The 16447-nt window shown below is 48.8% G+C and overlaps 1 protein-coding gene across 1 annotated transcript; it reads right to left on the bottom strand.

The window, feature by feature from the left end:
• Positions 1–4208: 4208 nt before the first annotated feature.
• TRIM45 (tripartite motif containing 45) lies at positions 4209–11891 on the bottom strand (the record flags this gene model as incomplete). The annotated part of the gene is made up of 6 exons (XM_083884975.1): positions 4209–4496; positions 5292–5418; positions 5637–5751; positions 7541–7670; positions 8682–9415; positions 11563–11891. 6 exons carry the CDS (start codon positions 11889–11891, stop codon positions 4345–4347), a joined length of 1587 nt encoding a protein of 528 aa, XP_083741101.1. The 3' UTR covers positions 4209–4344.
• Between the last annotated feature and the right edge of the window lie 4556 nt (positions 11892–16447).

The following is a 16447-nucleotide window of genomic DNA, read 5'->3' as shown; positions in this document are numbered from 1 at the left end:
TACCTGCAAGACCCTGAAGGTCTTTCCCTCTGGGCTTTGTCTCAGATAAGACTGGAGGCAGGATGAGCAGCTCTTGGGCATAACACGTTGAGAAGGGTAGAAAGGTTGTGAAAGAGTGGAAAAGGGAAGGCAGCTTGCACCACCATGTTCAGTTTCCCGAAAGAGAACCTGTGTATCCTGATATCTACATCTGGACTGTGTTCCAGGGAGGATGGGAAAAAGGGGATTTTTGACAGTCTGTAGCTATCTCCAGCAAGTTTGGATGGTTAGTGGGAGCGAACAGCTTTCCCACGCAGAGCTGAGGATGCCCAAAGGAACTAGGAACAGTCCAGTACCTAAAAAAACCAAACTACTTTCTCTGCAATAACCAGAGGTTAAAATCAAGAGCAATCAGTACTGGTCAATGATGATAATCTGGAAAAAAAAATTGTCATTATTTTTCAGCATTCTGCTGATTATTAAGCCTCTCATAATTTAGCAGTACAGTACAAGAAGCTAAGAATAGCTCTTGGCCACAGTGGCGTGGTGGGAAACGCACATTAAGAAATATCCTGTTGCCTTCAGTGACACTTGGTTAATGGCTGTGGTGACACTTGATTTTACAGCTACGTGTGCAGTGAGCAGACAAGGTGTCCCTTTTCTGCTCAGTTAACTCCAGGTCAGCCACAGCACACCCCATTACACAATCAATAATCAGGTTACTTCCATGTTGGAAAAACACAACTGCTTCTCAGGCACAGGCAGCCCCAACAGGACCAGGGCAACACCACATTCATTTCTGAGCAGCTCATGCTGGAGCCTACTCCTGTCTGTATGCTCATACTGCAAAAAAACCCCAAGAGGTGTTCAGGATACTTCCCAAAGAAACCAAGGGTCTGTGACTACATGATCTGCTCAGCTCTTACCAATCTTGAATTTATTAGCAAATCCAAGCAAACGTGACAGCAGGATCTGGTCCCACATGGTCTGTGAGAGCTGGTGAACACCTGGGACACATCAGCTGCCATAATTGAGGAGAATGCAACAGCAGGCACAAGGTGCTACCAGCTTTGCTGATACCCTACAGAAAAGTTCCCCTGCTTATGGGAGGTTCATGCCTTATTTCAGTGTCACTGGAATGCTGCAGGAGCTCTTAGTGAAGAAGAAGATGGAGTTGTGGCAAGCTGACCAGCAGCCAAGTTTGACAGAGCATTCTACAAAGGTGTAGGCAGCCAGCAAGCTGAAAGGGATGAAAGCTTTTCTTGGGGTTTGACCCAAAATGTAGGACATCTTTCCAGCCTTATGACCTCACATCTGTAACAATGATGTCAAGAGGTGCTTTAAGAAGCACCACAAATGAGAATGCTAGTGATCTGGAAGGAGGAGAACTTGACTCTGCCTTACTGGCAATATCTGTCCTCAGCCTCACCTGCCTGTGAAGGGAAGCTGGAAGCAGCAGCACTCAGAACAAGCCCTCACCTCTCAAAAGAGGGAGGTGCTGAGCCACCCTGGGCTGCAAACACACAGAGTTTGTTCTCCACAAACTGCATGTGGATCTGTCCTGACATGGCATTCCCATCAGTGCACCCCTGTGAACCACCTTCTGCTATGGGAAAAAGAAGCAGCCCATCTGAGCCAGAATCTGCTCTGCTCCTGAGATCTTCTGGGACAAAACAGACACTCGTGAAACAGAGGCACAAGTGCAGTCATGTCACCAGTGTGCTTTGCCTCTCAAAGGAGAAATACCTTAGCCTGAGCCTGACTCTGGAAGCACTCTACATGGAGTCCTTCAGGCTCCAGGCATCTTTCCAGGATTTCCAGTTTCTCGTTCTTCATGGTTTCTCTACTAGCTACAGTGCTTTCCCTATTGAGGGAGTAAATCCTCTTCTCTTGACTCCCAAAGCCCCTCCCCATGTTCATTTTTTTTCCCCAAATTTTAGAGACAGGCAATTTTATTAAGGCATTTTGGCCTGGGGAAAAAAAATACAACCAGTATCTACCAGTGCAGTTCTGTCAGCACTGCATTAATGCCTGTCTTGAAAACACCTTTATTATTTCAAGGACCAGCTGGACAGAAATAACATCATATAGCCCAGCAGACTAACTACAATTCCTAATGCACCCCCTGACCCAGCCGTTTATCAACAGAGCACTGGAAGCCTATCTTGGGAATGATTGTTGGGGTCCAATGTCAGACTCCAGTGGATCAGAAGGATGTATTCATTTGCAAAGCACTCTGAATTATGAAAGACTGAGGGCAAAGGCTGCTGGCAAATAATGAGAGGACACTCTGATCTAGCCCCCTCCCTGTAAAGTGACTAAGGTCATTAAATGTCTTTTTTCAAGATATCTTCATGCACAACAAACATCCAAGCACACAGTGGTAGCTGGCCAATACTTCCTAATCCCTGGGACCAACTGAGCCTTCAAGTCTAACAAAAAGAAAAAATCAATACCAGGGCCTGACCCAAGCTGTCCAAAAACTGCTCTGCTCATGTCAAATGGAGAGCTGCAGTTCCCTGAAGGGTTTAAATTTCATTGGTGTAATTCTGACAAAGAGATTCTTGGAAAATGTCAGCGACAGGGTGTGTAAGGGATACCTAACACAAAGAGAAAACACATTCCTCTGTCTGAGAGGACTAAGATGTTGTCAGTCAGAAATTATATGCCTAGAAGGCAATGCTGTCCTTATGTGTTCCCTCTGCAAGACAGCATGGAGGCTCTGAGAAAAAACAACACAGCTAGTGCAGTGGAGAGCAAGAATTAGAAAGACACAAGAAATTAGGCATTTTGGTTTACATCACACTCTGCACTGAGCATTGACTCTGTACATAGCAAGAATGAGAGTGACTTACTATTTGTTCCATTAAAGGTTAACTCAAACTAAACTTTCACTTTGAAATTTCAGATTCAGCAGCTTGGAGATTTCAACTGCCTAGCCTTCCCTGATTGTTTGACAGGCAAGTTTTCCGGATGACTAATGGAAAGCTATAACAGAGCTTAGGATATCCACCTCCTTTGGTGGGAAGAAGTTCCAAAACTGGCTTTGTAAGAGAAACAAACTACAAATGAGAGACTTCTAAGGCTGAGCAAGCAAACAAGACAGTGCAGGCTTTTACCATTTACAAGCCAGCTGTCATAATGCAGAAAGCAAGACCCAGTCCTTGCTGTTCACAGTGGAGAAGCATTCCCCTCCTTAAGTGACCAACAGTGGGACCTTTGTGCCCAGCTCCTCAGGCAGAATTAGGAGCCTCTAGCCACACACATCTACTGGCAAGGTTACCCTCAAGGCAGTGGTGTTCCCAGCCTCAATGACACAAATGTGTTTGTAAGGAAGGTATTCAGGGTGTCTGCTTCACCCAGGCAAGCAGCTGGCTGCAGCCAGCAGGGTGGCAATTGCCCTTCCAGAGAAGTGCCTCTTCTTCCTCATCACAGATGCCATTTCCCCAACTACGGGTTGAGAAGTGCCTTGCCAAAGTTGCACAAGACAGATCCAGGGGTTTTGCTGTGTTCCATCTCCTGTGCTTCAGTTCTGGACAGACAACTGCAAACTTGTGTCTGTGACTCCTACTGATGCTCAAACTGCCCCCAGATCTTCTCTTGGTGAGCTGGGCACTCTCTTTGCTCCCACATCACCCCCAGCAGCACTGTGTCCCACATCATCTCCACAGAGAACATACAGACCAGGTGAATGATACTCTGATTCCTGTTCCTATTAGTGCCATGAGGTTTTCTGGGCCTTCCTGCAGATACGTTACTGACTTGCCTTGCCCCTATTTCACAGGCAGGGTATAACAAGACTACATTTTACCTGGAGGAAGTGTAGGAGTTGCAAAGAGCAGCTCCCAGAAGCATGACTGTGCTATGTGTGCACACATTCAAGGCTGGAATCCAGATGCATATCCAACAGGGAGGTGGAAGCCATTTCCAAGGCATGACCACAAACCCTTTGGAATGTGCCCCAACAAGCAGCTTTAACCTCATCAAGGACAGCAGAGGCTGTTGACCCTGAAGAATATGACACATCTTGACCCTCCTGTGAGGTAACTGCTTAGACTGAGTTTCACCTTAGAGCATGTCCCCATGGGCTACAAGTCCTCAGAAGTGTGGGCAGCAGTACAATTCCCAGAATTTGCTCCTGTTTGAGCACAAAATAACTTTGCATACACACCCCAGGGTGGAACATAAGGCACGTTTTTATTTTCCCTCACCTCCCCCCCCTGCCCCCCCCCAATTCACACCCATCATGCAGTTCGCTGGCAGCAAGGCTATGCAGGGATCGACCATATGGATCCTCATGGATCATTTGTGCTCCTGGGGCAGACAGCAGCAGTGCCCTGGACTCCCAGGAGCTCACCTGGCTGCTCAGAGTGCTACTGTCCTGAGCAAACTCCTCTGTGAGGTGTCATTGGGTGGCCCACACAAACACTCTGAGCTCTCCTTCACTTGTCCACAGCATGACCAGTGGCGGCAGCCAGGGTGACCTTTGTGTCCGTGGCCACAGCCTTGGTACCCACCTGCAAGAGAAGAGGCACCAGCAGCTCAACCCAAAGAGGGCCAGGAAATCCCAGTGTGTTTTAGGCTTTGGCCCCAGGACTTCTTTAAAATGTACTGATGAGAACACACCACATTCAAAGCCAAAATTGCCAGGGTTCCATAAAGAAAGAATAACTCAACTCAATAGCTGGGAAAGGTGAAGATTTCCATCCCCTTGCCTGTTGAATAAAGCAATACATGGGCATCCAGAATCCCATGGCAGCTGCTTGTGGCTATGGCCAAAGATACAGATCAAGCACAGAAAAAGCAAGAGCTCAGTTCTGTCCTAAAAACACAAAACACACGATGACACGTGCAGGTGAAGGACAGGGAAAGTTGGTTGGGATTAAACAAATAAGGGAGTTGAACTCTTGTCCTAACCATGGAGTGAGGCTTCTCCAGAGTTGGTCACGGTGTGACACAACCCACAAGCTCCCAACATGCCAGCACTGGAACAGAAACACTGTAGGTGCAATGCTGCCCAGCCTCACTCAGAAGGGCTGAAAGGCTGACGTGCCCTGTCCCACCTCCTGCACAGCTGGCTCAGGTCTCTGTCTACGGGATGTGCCACAAAGACCCTTTGTATGTCCTGCTGCATTTCTCCCTGCTGCAGCCACCCCACCAAAACACGTGTATGCACAGTTCACCATGCTCCTGGTGCATGTTCAAGGTGGGAGCTTGGTGAGACTTATCTCCTCACACCTCCATCCACTAGGGAGGAGCTGGTGCAACAAATCCTCGTGATCCCAGCAGTGTGGGGAGAGCTGAGCACCCACCTGGCATGGTCCCACCACAGGCACAGCGAGCGGCCTTCTGGCCCCCGCTGGAGCAGAAGGTGCAGCAGTGGAACACTCCCTGGTGCTCACGGAACTTGGGCTTCACCATCACAGTGAAGGGAGAGCCCTGCAGAGGACAAGCAAACAGAGGCTGCTGCAGTGGCTGCTGTCAAATGTGTCTGCATTCTCAGACACCATCTGGGTGACCCTGTCAGTCACCCATCACTAAGCCCAGCCTTAAACTGCTACGTGGTAGAAGTAATCCTTAAACAGATTTAAAACAAATACCCAAGAAAAGAAAAGTAGGTAAAGAAGAAGCGGGGCAAGAGAAACAAGAAATGCTACCTGCACATGTTGCCCTTTCACACAGATGCAGACAGCATACAAGCCTGGCTCCTCAGGGATGTAGGAAATACAGTAGGTCCCATCACCATTATCACACACCGTTGGCTTGACTGCGCTGTGAACAGTGGAGAGAAATCCAAGAGGTCAGTGACTGGCAGAAAGTTACTTTAAATGTAAACCACAGTTTGGCCTAGATTGGCCTAGAGTGGCTTTCACACACCCCTGCTACTGGAAGCTGCAATTACCATACAAAGGAAGTCTCACAAAGCCAGTTGCACTGCAAGTATTTGTAGCAACCTGCACACCAAAAAGGCAGAGATGACACACAGCACACTTACAAGTCAGATTATCCCATCAGATAAGAGCCCACAGAAATGGGGTAAATTCACAGCTTCAGCAAGCAGTTACCTCCAGAAAAACCCATTAAGAAGACAGGATATAATAGGCTAGGTTTGAATCACTTTAACCACTGTCCCAACTGCACTGACCCCAACTCTTCCATTCAGTGCTGAGGAGTTCTAGGTCCTTGCTGGTAAACTCTCCTTTTTCATAGTGAAGCTAACTGTGTTTCACAGAGAACCCTGGTGAACAGAGTGCTTAAAGAAACCCTCAGCTGGTTACTCGAGGATAAATCGCCTGCTCCACAGGAATATAGAAAGGTTTTCACAGACAATTATCAGGCAGCTCTGCATAGAGGAAGGTGTTCTTGCTAAGACCCACTAATTAATCTCCTGGGCCTCATGACATGACATCTTATAATCTGTATTCCCCACCCCCAACACTTCACATCAATACAGCTGCCTACATAATTTCCTGCCATGAACTGTGTGGCGATGCTTCATGCTCTTTTGCAGCTGTTGTGCCTCAAAGCAAAGCCAGACAGCTTTCAGCAACCCATAGCAAGTGCATAGAGGCACGAGCAAGAAACTGAGTTAATGTGGCCACAGCGACCTCTAGCCTGCCAACAGAAATCCAGAAACCCCTCAGGCACGCACCTTTCTACACCACAGGTGCCCTCACGGAAGGAAGGCACATTGGACCAATCCTCTTGGACAATGATGCTCTATTGATAAGGATCTGTGCAGCCAGCACTGCTTCTGTGTGCTTTGTCAACATAGCAAAGGGTTTTAGCATCCTGTCCTTTTTTTCCATCAGGTCATTCCATCGTGAGTGTTCCTGGAACAAATTAATGCTGGCATCCAGTTCCAGCTACTATAAAACAATAGATATTTTTCTTAAGAACTAACTCCCAGCTGGGTCTGCTTTTGTGCATGGTTGCTCTTTCGTGACAAGTGTGGTCTGGAAACCACAAGTTGTAATTTTTTTCTGGTTGGTCACTTTCCTTGTGGAAACATTGAGGAGCTCAAGTGCAGGGTTTCCTGGTTTTGCTAGGAAACCTAGAAACATGTTAAAGTACTCAATACTTGCAACTATAGGAAAAAGGACAAAAGCACAACACAGATTCTTGAGTGAATGTGAAGAAGGCACTTCCATCAGCTGTCAGAGGCTCGTGAGGTTGGTGAACTCTCTGACTTGTGACTGTCATACAGAGGTTGCAATGACTCATTAGGTGTTAAGAAAAGCAGGAGCCCCAGGTGTCTGCTGGGAGGAGTGAGAAGGAACAACAGCTCCCTCTGACCGTGCCTAGCAACATGCACAAGGAGTTGAGTCCTTTAGGAAACCCAAATCACTCAAAGACTTAATACAAATCTCAGCAATCACTGTCCAGCCGAACACAGGCAGTAGGAAGCACTGCAGGAAAAAGAGTAGTGCCTTTTCCTCTACAGGTTCTGACCCACGTGCTGAAGCACATCCTCCCACCCTCCTAAGCAAGCAGAGAGCCAGGACAGGGGAGGCAGAAAGGCTAAGGCAGTGACCAGAGATTTCCTGGGTGAAACACCCACCAGTCCTTTTTGTCCTTGTGGATGATGGTGACCCGCACAGCCTCTCCTCCCCGCCCCACGCGCTCCCCTGTCGCGTCCTTGCACAGCAGGGTAAAGGCACTCAGCTGGTTCTGACGGGCACTGTGGAGATCTGCAAAAAAAACCAAAACAAACAACAACAAAACAAACAAACAAAACACCAAACCAGAAAGAAACAGAATTACAAAGGGTTCAAGTCAAGCCACGACTGCCACCTCCCACCTATTCTGCAGACTTGCAGCCCCATCAGAGCACAGCCAGGACTTTGCTTCTGGGAGGTACAGCTCCTTCTGCTCACAGGGAAAAGTCAACAAATGACTGGGTATCAGGAGAGAGCAGAAGCCATAGGTTCTGAGAGATGTCTGGCAGATGTAGCACAGAGATCTGTATGGATCACGGGGGTCTTTTTGCCTGTCACTCTAAGCCCAGCTGGCCTCAAGATACACCATGCAAGCCAGAGGAAGAAGGAACAACACCCCACTGTGCCCCAGAGAACTCAACACCTACAGTTTGGCAAGGAAGGACCAGAACAAGCTCTGGGTCCATCTCATTTGCCCTGCACAGACCACTGCTGACCAGAGCTGGCTGCGCTCTGTGGGATGGTCTGAACACTATCTGTTTGCTGGCCCAGCTCCAAGTCCTTAGTCAGCAAATACCCATAAAACCATCAAGGTATTGCCAGGCATTCCTACGGCGATCAGCAGAATCTGTAATGGGAAAAACTTACTCAGCCACAAAGAGGATCTGTGTGGGCTCATGCTGCAGATCAGCTTGGACCACCACTATTCATCATGTCTTGCTATTGCAGGTGCCATTCCCACCCCCTGAGCGAGCCCTCCTCACACCTTAGCCCCATGCTGAGGTTGGTGATGGTGTGAAGGGCAGTGGCAGTGCCATATGGTCTGCACATCTGGATGAGAGAAGTTGCCTGGCTCCCTGCCCAGCATAGCTACCATGGGCAGGCAGTGCAACCTCTGCTGGGCCTCTACCTCTGCCCCTGGTCAACACCTGGATAGGAGGGAGCCAACAGCGTCAAGCTGCACACCATGTGAGTACAGAGAGCAGAGAGGTGACTTCAGGGAGCAGTGCACTCCCATTCAGCTGCTGTACAGCACCTTATTACCTTCCCCATGCAGGGTACATCTGGCTGGATCAACCACTTTATTGAGGATGGCCCCAAAAACTTCATAGCCACAACACTGCCCCGCCCTCTCGTGGGGGGAGAACTGGATCCTGTCATCCACCGTGGGCTGGGTGCTGTAGGCAACGCTGTTGAGCTTTGTCAGGCGGCTGGACACCAGCCCTTTGGTGACGAGGATCTCCACATCGGAGCCGCTCATCAGCAACTGCTCCGTGAACTCCACGCCCGTCCTCATGTCCAGCAGCAGCTGCTGCAGCTGGGCCTTCTGCAAGTGCAGCAGGTTTTCCTTCTGCACCTTCAAGTCCTCCAGCTGCTTCAGCAGCCGGTCCCGGTGCTCCTCAATGGCCTTCACGTAGCCCCTGGCAAACAGGCAGATCTCTGCGGCCACGGCCTCGGCACGACTGCGGACGGCGCTGCCCATCTCCTCCACCTGGCTCAGCACATCCTCCAGGGTGTCCATGTGCTGCTGGCTGCTCCTCAGCAGCTCCTTCAGGGCATCTCCGTGCTTGTGGATGACGTTGCCGGCAAAGTCACAGGGGTGCTGGCGGTGTCTGCCCAGCAGGCAGTCCCGGCACACGGGCTGGTCACACTGCTCGCAGAACAGCTGCAGCTCCTCTGTGGGGTGGGAGGGGCACAGGAGAGGCTTCCCGGCCTGGCTGCAATCCTTGGTGTTCTCCAGCTCTGTCACAGCGTGGGAGGCCGTTTTCTTCTGTCTCCTAGGCAGGAGCAAACACCAATCACTTTATGGATGTTGGATACAAAATACAAAAACTGAGAGTCTTTGTAAATGCCTATTTGCAACAGGCTGCAAGTCATAGTGTGCACTACTCCCTCCTGTCTCCCCTGAAATTCCCTGAAAGGACTTGTGCTCTCCTGAGAACTAGGCTCCACACAAAGGAGGAGCGAGCTCCACCTTTGTATGGAGCCCCTCCTCCTTAGGGGCTGCCCTCAGGCTCCCCAGGCCCCCCTGACTGCATTGTCAGCACTGATTTCAGACACAAGGCAAGTGAGCTCTAATATCCCTTCGGTGAAAATCTATTTCAGACCACTGCCAGAAGACAGTCAAAGAGTAAAACATTTAATATTCCAAAAGCCAAACTCGGCTTCCTTCTGGTTGCCAGGTTAGGTCCTGCTTAGAAGAAACCAAGGATGGGACAGGAACAACCTGTTATAACCCAGACATCTACCATGTCACAGGGCAGCACTAGAATATTTCCATTCTCTGCTATTTTGGACACTGGGAGTTACTTACTGGGAAGGATGCAAAAGCCCCCTCTCCTTACTTGTCTCCTGCACTAATGACCTGTGGCAGTTGCAATGGGAGCTCCAAGCCACAAGCAAAGAGGAACTCCAGAGATCAAGCTCTGCAGAGTCGCTCTGGTAACACAAAGCAACCTCACCACAGGCCCTTATGCTCCTTCTTTTGCTTCCCACTAACCTCCCTTGGATCCACCACATTTTCAAAGCCTTCCAATGTTGTGTGACTTCAGCCTAAGATCTCTCTCATTTGTCCCAAGGAGCTCAACCATGGCACTCAGAACTGTAGAAACCTTCCCTACACACCAGGAAATCCTTTCAAAATGGTTTTCCTTAGTCCTTGTTCTGCTCTGAAATCAGCTAAATCAAGTGAGAGCCTGTAGATGACAGTGGGGTGAAAAAATGATAGCAGTAAATACTATAGGAAGTGGGTCACAGGGACAATATTTTCTGCTGCTTTCTCCCTTCTGCAGTTATTCCTGGCAGAGCAGCAGGCTGCTATTCAAGGTCTCTTATCACTCTTCAGCAGCTCTATGGGGTATGAGGCATTAGCTAATGGGAATGGTATGCTGAGAATTACACCCGGAGTGGAAAGGTAACTAAGAGCCTAAACCATTTTCCCCACAGGCACCAGTATTTGCAGGGGGGCAGGGCAGAGGAGTATGTCTCAGTTTCCTCTGGGGAAAGAATTTGCTAATCAAGCAGAAAGGAGCAGCAAACATGGAGGGAATAGGGTGAGTTGCTCAACCCAGGCTGAGGCTTCCCTGGCTTTATGCTGCTGGGTGTTTTTCTGACTCTGCTTGTCACCACCTTGCTTCAGAAGGCCATTCAGGCTTTACATCACTTTTCTTCTCTAGTGCTGACTGACCTCTGCCTGGCTTACAGGTCACTGCGCCCCTCTCCTCTTCGACTCCCAACTGTTGCAGCGACCTCTTCTTTCTGCAATAATTCTATAACCCGTGGCAGGAAGCACACAGGTTGACCATCAGGATGTAGCAACCACACTAGGCAGGACTTTCACAAATCTCCTTTCACTTTGCCTAGGGGTGCCTTTACATGTACATACAGTAAATGGTCCTGAAGGTGGAAAGAGGCAGAGCAGCAACTTAACTTCCTCGTTTTCCTTTGGGAGATGTGTCTTTTCCAAAGCGGGACAGTCCAGCATGAGGTTCCTGTCCTGCTATCACTGCCCATACCCATACCACGCCTGCTGCCCAGTGACACTAAACTGAGATGCAAACCAGCACGTGGACACCGCTACAGGCAAAGGGGGGCTTGATTTTGGACTTAATGGCCAATAACGTGGCTGATGGACCTGGGAAGTTCAAGAGTTTGGACAACACTCATAGGCACATGGGGATTACTTGGGCTGTCTTGGGCCAGGACTTGGACTCCATGATCCTTCCAACTCCAGGTATGCTATGACTCCATGTTAGCAGCTTGCTTGTCCCTCTCTGAATACAGAGCATCCTCCAGGCAGGGGTGGTGAGCAGTGGCTAAAAACTGTGAGACACGCCGGTTCTTGCTGTGGCTGTCCCTGCCCGCCGCCCCCCGGCCGCGGTGTCCCGCAGTCCCGCCGGGCCGCCCCTCAGCCCTCACCGCTCACCTGTGCGCCCGGCAGCAGAAGCGGCAGAGGCGGAGGCCGCAGGTCCGGCACCGCCCGGCCGCCGCCCCGTCGGCGCAGAGATCGCAGCCGGCGGCGGCCCCGGCTCGGCTCCCGGCCAGGCAGTCCGGGGGGAGCTGCCCCAGCCCGCCGGCCGGCAGCGACAGCTCGGCGTCGCACACGGGGCACAGGACGGGGCGGGCGGCGCCCGGGGGTCCCTCCGGCGGCCCGAGGAGGCGGCGCAGGCAGGGCTCGCACAGCGAGTGCAGGCAGGGCAGCAGCCGCGGCGACGGGCAGGGCCGGGAACACTGCGGGCAGCGCGGGCCCGACATGCCGGCGGCCCCTCACGGGCGCTCCGCCGAGCATTCCCGCCGGGAACGCCTCGCACCGCCCCGCAGCACGGGGCCGATCCCGCCCCGGCGCCGCCCGCGCCGTGAGGAGTGAGGGGGCCGCGCTGTGAGGGGCGGGGGCTGCCCTGGGACCCCAGTGCTGCCCTGCCCTGCCCGCCGCTCCTCCTCCTGGGAAAGGCGGCCGGAGGAGAGCTGGCAGCCGCCTTTCTGCTCGTCCCCCTCACCGCGGAGGGACGGGCCCGCTGCTCCCCTCCCGTGGCACCTGCGGGTTGTTTGTCCCCGCCGCTGGCGTGGGAACGGCCCCTGCCCACCGCGCCGCCCGCAGATCGTGTTTCCACTCCTTCCAGGTTTACCCCGCGACCGGCCTCTTTGTCGGTCTGCTGGATGCCTTCAGGCCTTGGTAGTGTTTTCCTTCGGATCACTGGAGAGAGAACTCTCCGCACGGCTCAGAGAGAGCGGTGAAACTTTAACTGAGAGGCCTCCCTGCGATTCCCCGCGGGAGGGGCTGCCGGTGTCCCCGTTCACTGCAGATAGCAATGAGGATACTGCAAAAGGCAGGCTTGGAAAGCCCTGCACGATGCCCCTTGGACTTTGATGGCATCTACACTGTCGCCTTTATCAGTCTGATGTGTAAGCTCTTCAAAGACTGAAACTAATTTTCCTTGTTTTGAAAAAGCTCTTTTCTATAAAGTGTCCTCTAGTGTACCACATTCAGCCCTTAATAATGGAACTTTTTACCAGCCTCTCCCCTTAGTTTTCCCAGGACATTCAGTATCTTACCTGTCCCATCCTTCATATTACATTTCAATATCAATGTAATGTGAAGAGCATTTGAGATTTCTGGAGTTTCAGTTCCTGAAGTCAAAAATCAACAAGACCTCCAATCAGGTTTTTTTTTTTTTTTTTAAGAACCAGAGAGTCCATCTACAGAGCAGTAGATAAATACTTAATATCTGCCTATAACACAAGTAAATATTTCCTCTGTAACAGATGTTAATGCCACTCTGATGCCCAATGGCTTAACACAGAAATCATCTTCTGACACACTCAGACATTTCTGTGTCTTTTATGTTGTAATACAAAATCAATTTAGGTCATGATGAAGTGTTTACAACCTCAAAGCCAATCACAAGAAGAAAGATGTTCCAACAACCTTCTTCAAATTACCTATTAGCAAGTGCAGTGGTTGTGGAGGTTAGAGAGGATAAAAGCTGCAGTACTTGTGAGACGACTTGATAACAATGTTCAATATCCTCACAAAGAAAGCCTGTTTCTTTTAATCATGCTGGAGGAAAGAATAGTAAATGGCCCTGTAAACGTGGGTGTGGGAAGAAAACAGAGCAAGAGTCATAATGTCACCTTTGTGCAGAAATGGGGAGCCACCTAGAGAACAGCAGCATCTTCCATCACTGCAGAGATGGTGGAATAAGCCATGACTGGCAGTGGCAGAGGAAATCTGAGGATCCAGCCCAGCTGATCACCTGCCCTGCCACTAATCAGGTTGAGCAGTCAGGTCAGATCGTTGCTGAGTAATGTATTTATGAGTTACCAGAACAAAGCAGAAGCACTCTCGGGATGATTAGAGGAAGGTGTAGTGAAATGGGCTGGAGGGAATCATCAAGGGAACCCTGTGAGAATTGGGGAAAGAAAGGAAAAGCAGAAATGCAGGAAAAAAAAAAAAAAAAAAAAAAAAAAAAAAAAAAAAAAAAACCTCTAACCCAGTGACCCACAAAACAGGAGCTGTATTAGTACAAACTCATGATTCACTTTGGTTACTTTCCCACTACATCCTAAACTGGGGAAGGCAACTCAATGGATGTGTAAACTGCAGCTTTGTGAATTTCTCAATTAAGCACATTGGTCTGCAAAACACTGCAAGAAGTGAGAGAGACCCTCTCCCATCTTGGATTATTCCGTTTGCTTTGTAACTGATCAAAATTTATGGGTGAGAAAACCAATGTGTTAATTTATATACACTGGAGGGCAATAAAGGAGCATAGTGAACATAGAACAAAAATGAAGCAATGAAAATGTCATTAAAATTAAGCCAATGTTTTCTTTTTGCCGCAAGAGTTGATGGATGGCTAACTATTCTCATTTGTTCCAAGAGCCACTTGAAATGAAGTCCTCTTTAAACTTGTTTTCCTGCCCCTATTGTTATTGATGTCTATCAGAGCCTCCCAGAGTAGCTGCTCTGAGTGATCTGTTCTTTCCTCACTTTACTTTCACTGCCAGCTCCTTCCTCTTTCTCTTGCTTATCTGCTTCTCATTTCCTATCATTAAGCACTAGATCATTAAAGTGAGATATGGAAGAGTTGTTTCCTTTTCTCTTCTCGTTAAGGACTTCTGACAAATATTTCTATTGTATCTCCTAATTAGCCTCCGCTGGGGAAAGCTTTATGCTGCTTTCCCGTTTATATTTTTCTGAAAGAATACTGGTAAAACTTTTAATAGCATGTTCAAAAAAAATCTTTAAAGCATAATTTCCTTCCTAGACTCTGTGAGCAGTGTGGGTATAGCCCATTTATTAAAATTTGAACTGGATGCCTCATCCTTTCCTGTCCCTATTTACTCTGATAATTTCAGGGAGTTGTTTCTGGATATCCTGCCATAAGAAACAAACTGAAAAAGTGGTGAAATGGAAGTCGTTAGTGAACAGGACTGCAGAGAAGTCCAAGATGACTTGTTGACAGAAACCCGAGAACTTGTCTAAGTGCCAGAGCTTGACTTAATAGCAGCCAGAGGAGTGTGGAAAATGAGTTATTTGGGGAATTTGCAAAGAAAAGACAACTAGAGCATACTGTTGGCTTCTTTCCTGTTGACCAACAAGTCCAGTTTTGCTGTCAGCCCTGGGAGCTACTGTTGTTTCAGAGACTTCTCTGAACGTGGCAGAACTGCCAGGCTTGGTCTGGGTGTTTTTGTTTCCACACAGTTTCCAGCTACCCAGCTGACACCTCTTCCCCTTTATATTAACCTCTTCCAGAAGATCCAAAGGATTTACAAACATCTCCCACTTAGGCAGAATCTCCCCCTCATTCAGCTAAAGATCCATTTGAAATTATGAGGCATTTGACTGGTGAGAGGAACATTTCTGTAAAGCACAGAGGCTTGTGTCATCCCCAGCTTTCACTTCTGCAGCCAGCCCGATGTCCACAGACTTACCACACTCTGAGTAAAGAATTTCTTCCCAATATCTAACCTAAATCTCTCCCTTTTTAGTTTAAAGCATGGATTTTTTAAAAGGAGGTGCCATTTAACTTTTACTTGTGCTGGGCCTCAAACACACACAAGTAAATTGTCCCAAGCCCAAGCCTCACATGACAAAATTTCTGCAAGCTGATGGCACATGGGGGAATGTGACAGCTGTAGCAGGACAGCAATGATCTCTTGCTTGGGAACACCACTTGGGTCAGAGAGAGAGGACTTCTGTCCCAGGATTTCTCACAGATTTTCTACAAAGCATTCCTAGTGGAACTTACTCTTCAGAGAAATACTTCATCTCTTCACACATAGACACACTCTCTCTCTCTAAAATTTGCCAGTAGCTTTTTCTCTTCAGGCTTGTGTTGAGCTTTGGAGACAAAACTGAATCTCAAGCTACCTCATTTAACACAATGTAATTGATGTAATTACACTTGAAACATAGAAAGCAGCAAAAGAGATGTCTTTTGTCATCCACAAGAGATGTGGATCTCTTTTGTCCTCCAGATTTACAACAGGAAACATGGAGTTTGAAGTGGTCAATCTTTCAGTTGGCAGCAGCTCTTGGAAGACCAAAGCAGGTGCAGCCAAACCCACCCAGTGACAGAGGCTTTGTACAGATTTGCCCTTGCTATGGCTTCTGACCAGACATTCCTGCTTTCCCCTCCTCCCTGCAGCTTTCCAGCCACCTGCTGCCACTTTCAGCTTTCTGCTGCTATATATATACTTTTTAATCTCTCCTGAATCCTGCCTGCCTTTTCTGAAGGCAAGATCAAAGTGCATTTTTTCCAAGGAAGGTCTTCTAAGGAAGCAAATTTTTTGTGATGTCAGGCCATTAATCTTTTTTAGCTTCCCTTCAGCTGTATTTGAGAGAGGGAAGTGATCTGAAAGGCTGTAAGTTCCTACATGCAAAAGATCATAGAATCATTGAATACCCAGAGTTGGAAGGGACTCACAAGGATCACTGAATTCAACTCCTGGCCCTGCACAGGACACCCATAAGAACCACACCATGTACCTGAGAGTATTGTGCTATCACTTCTTGAGCTCTGTCAAGCTTGGTGTTGTCTCCACTTAATACTGATGCTGAGAAGACAAATGGAGTTTGGTTGTTTTGGTTTTTTTTTTTTCTTTCCCTTCACTGCTAGGACCACAAGACAGAAAGATATTACAGCAGGGTATTTCACTGACATATAGCTACAAACAATAGCCTGGGCCTTACTGCAGGGCAGTGAGAGCAGAGAATTCACTTAGGTGAGACTTGTGGTGTATGAGGCCTGACCAAACATACTTTTATGCATATATGTACACACAAAGAAATACAAAATCTGATTGCC

The sequence above is a fragment of the Zosterops lateralis genome (assembly GCF_965231275.1).
Source record: "Zosterops lateralis genome assembly, chromosome: 2".
Lineage (NCBI taxonomy): Eukaryota > Metazoa > Chordata > Aves > Passeriformes > Zosteropidae > Zosterops > Zosterops lateralis.
This window is presented reverse-complemented; position numbering and strand designations above follow the sequence as displayed.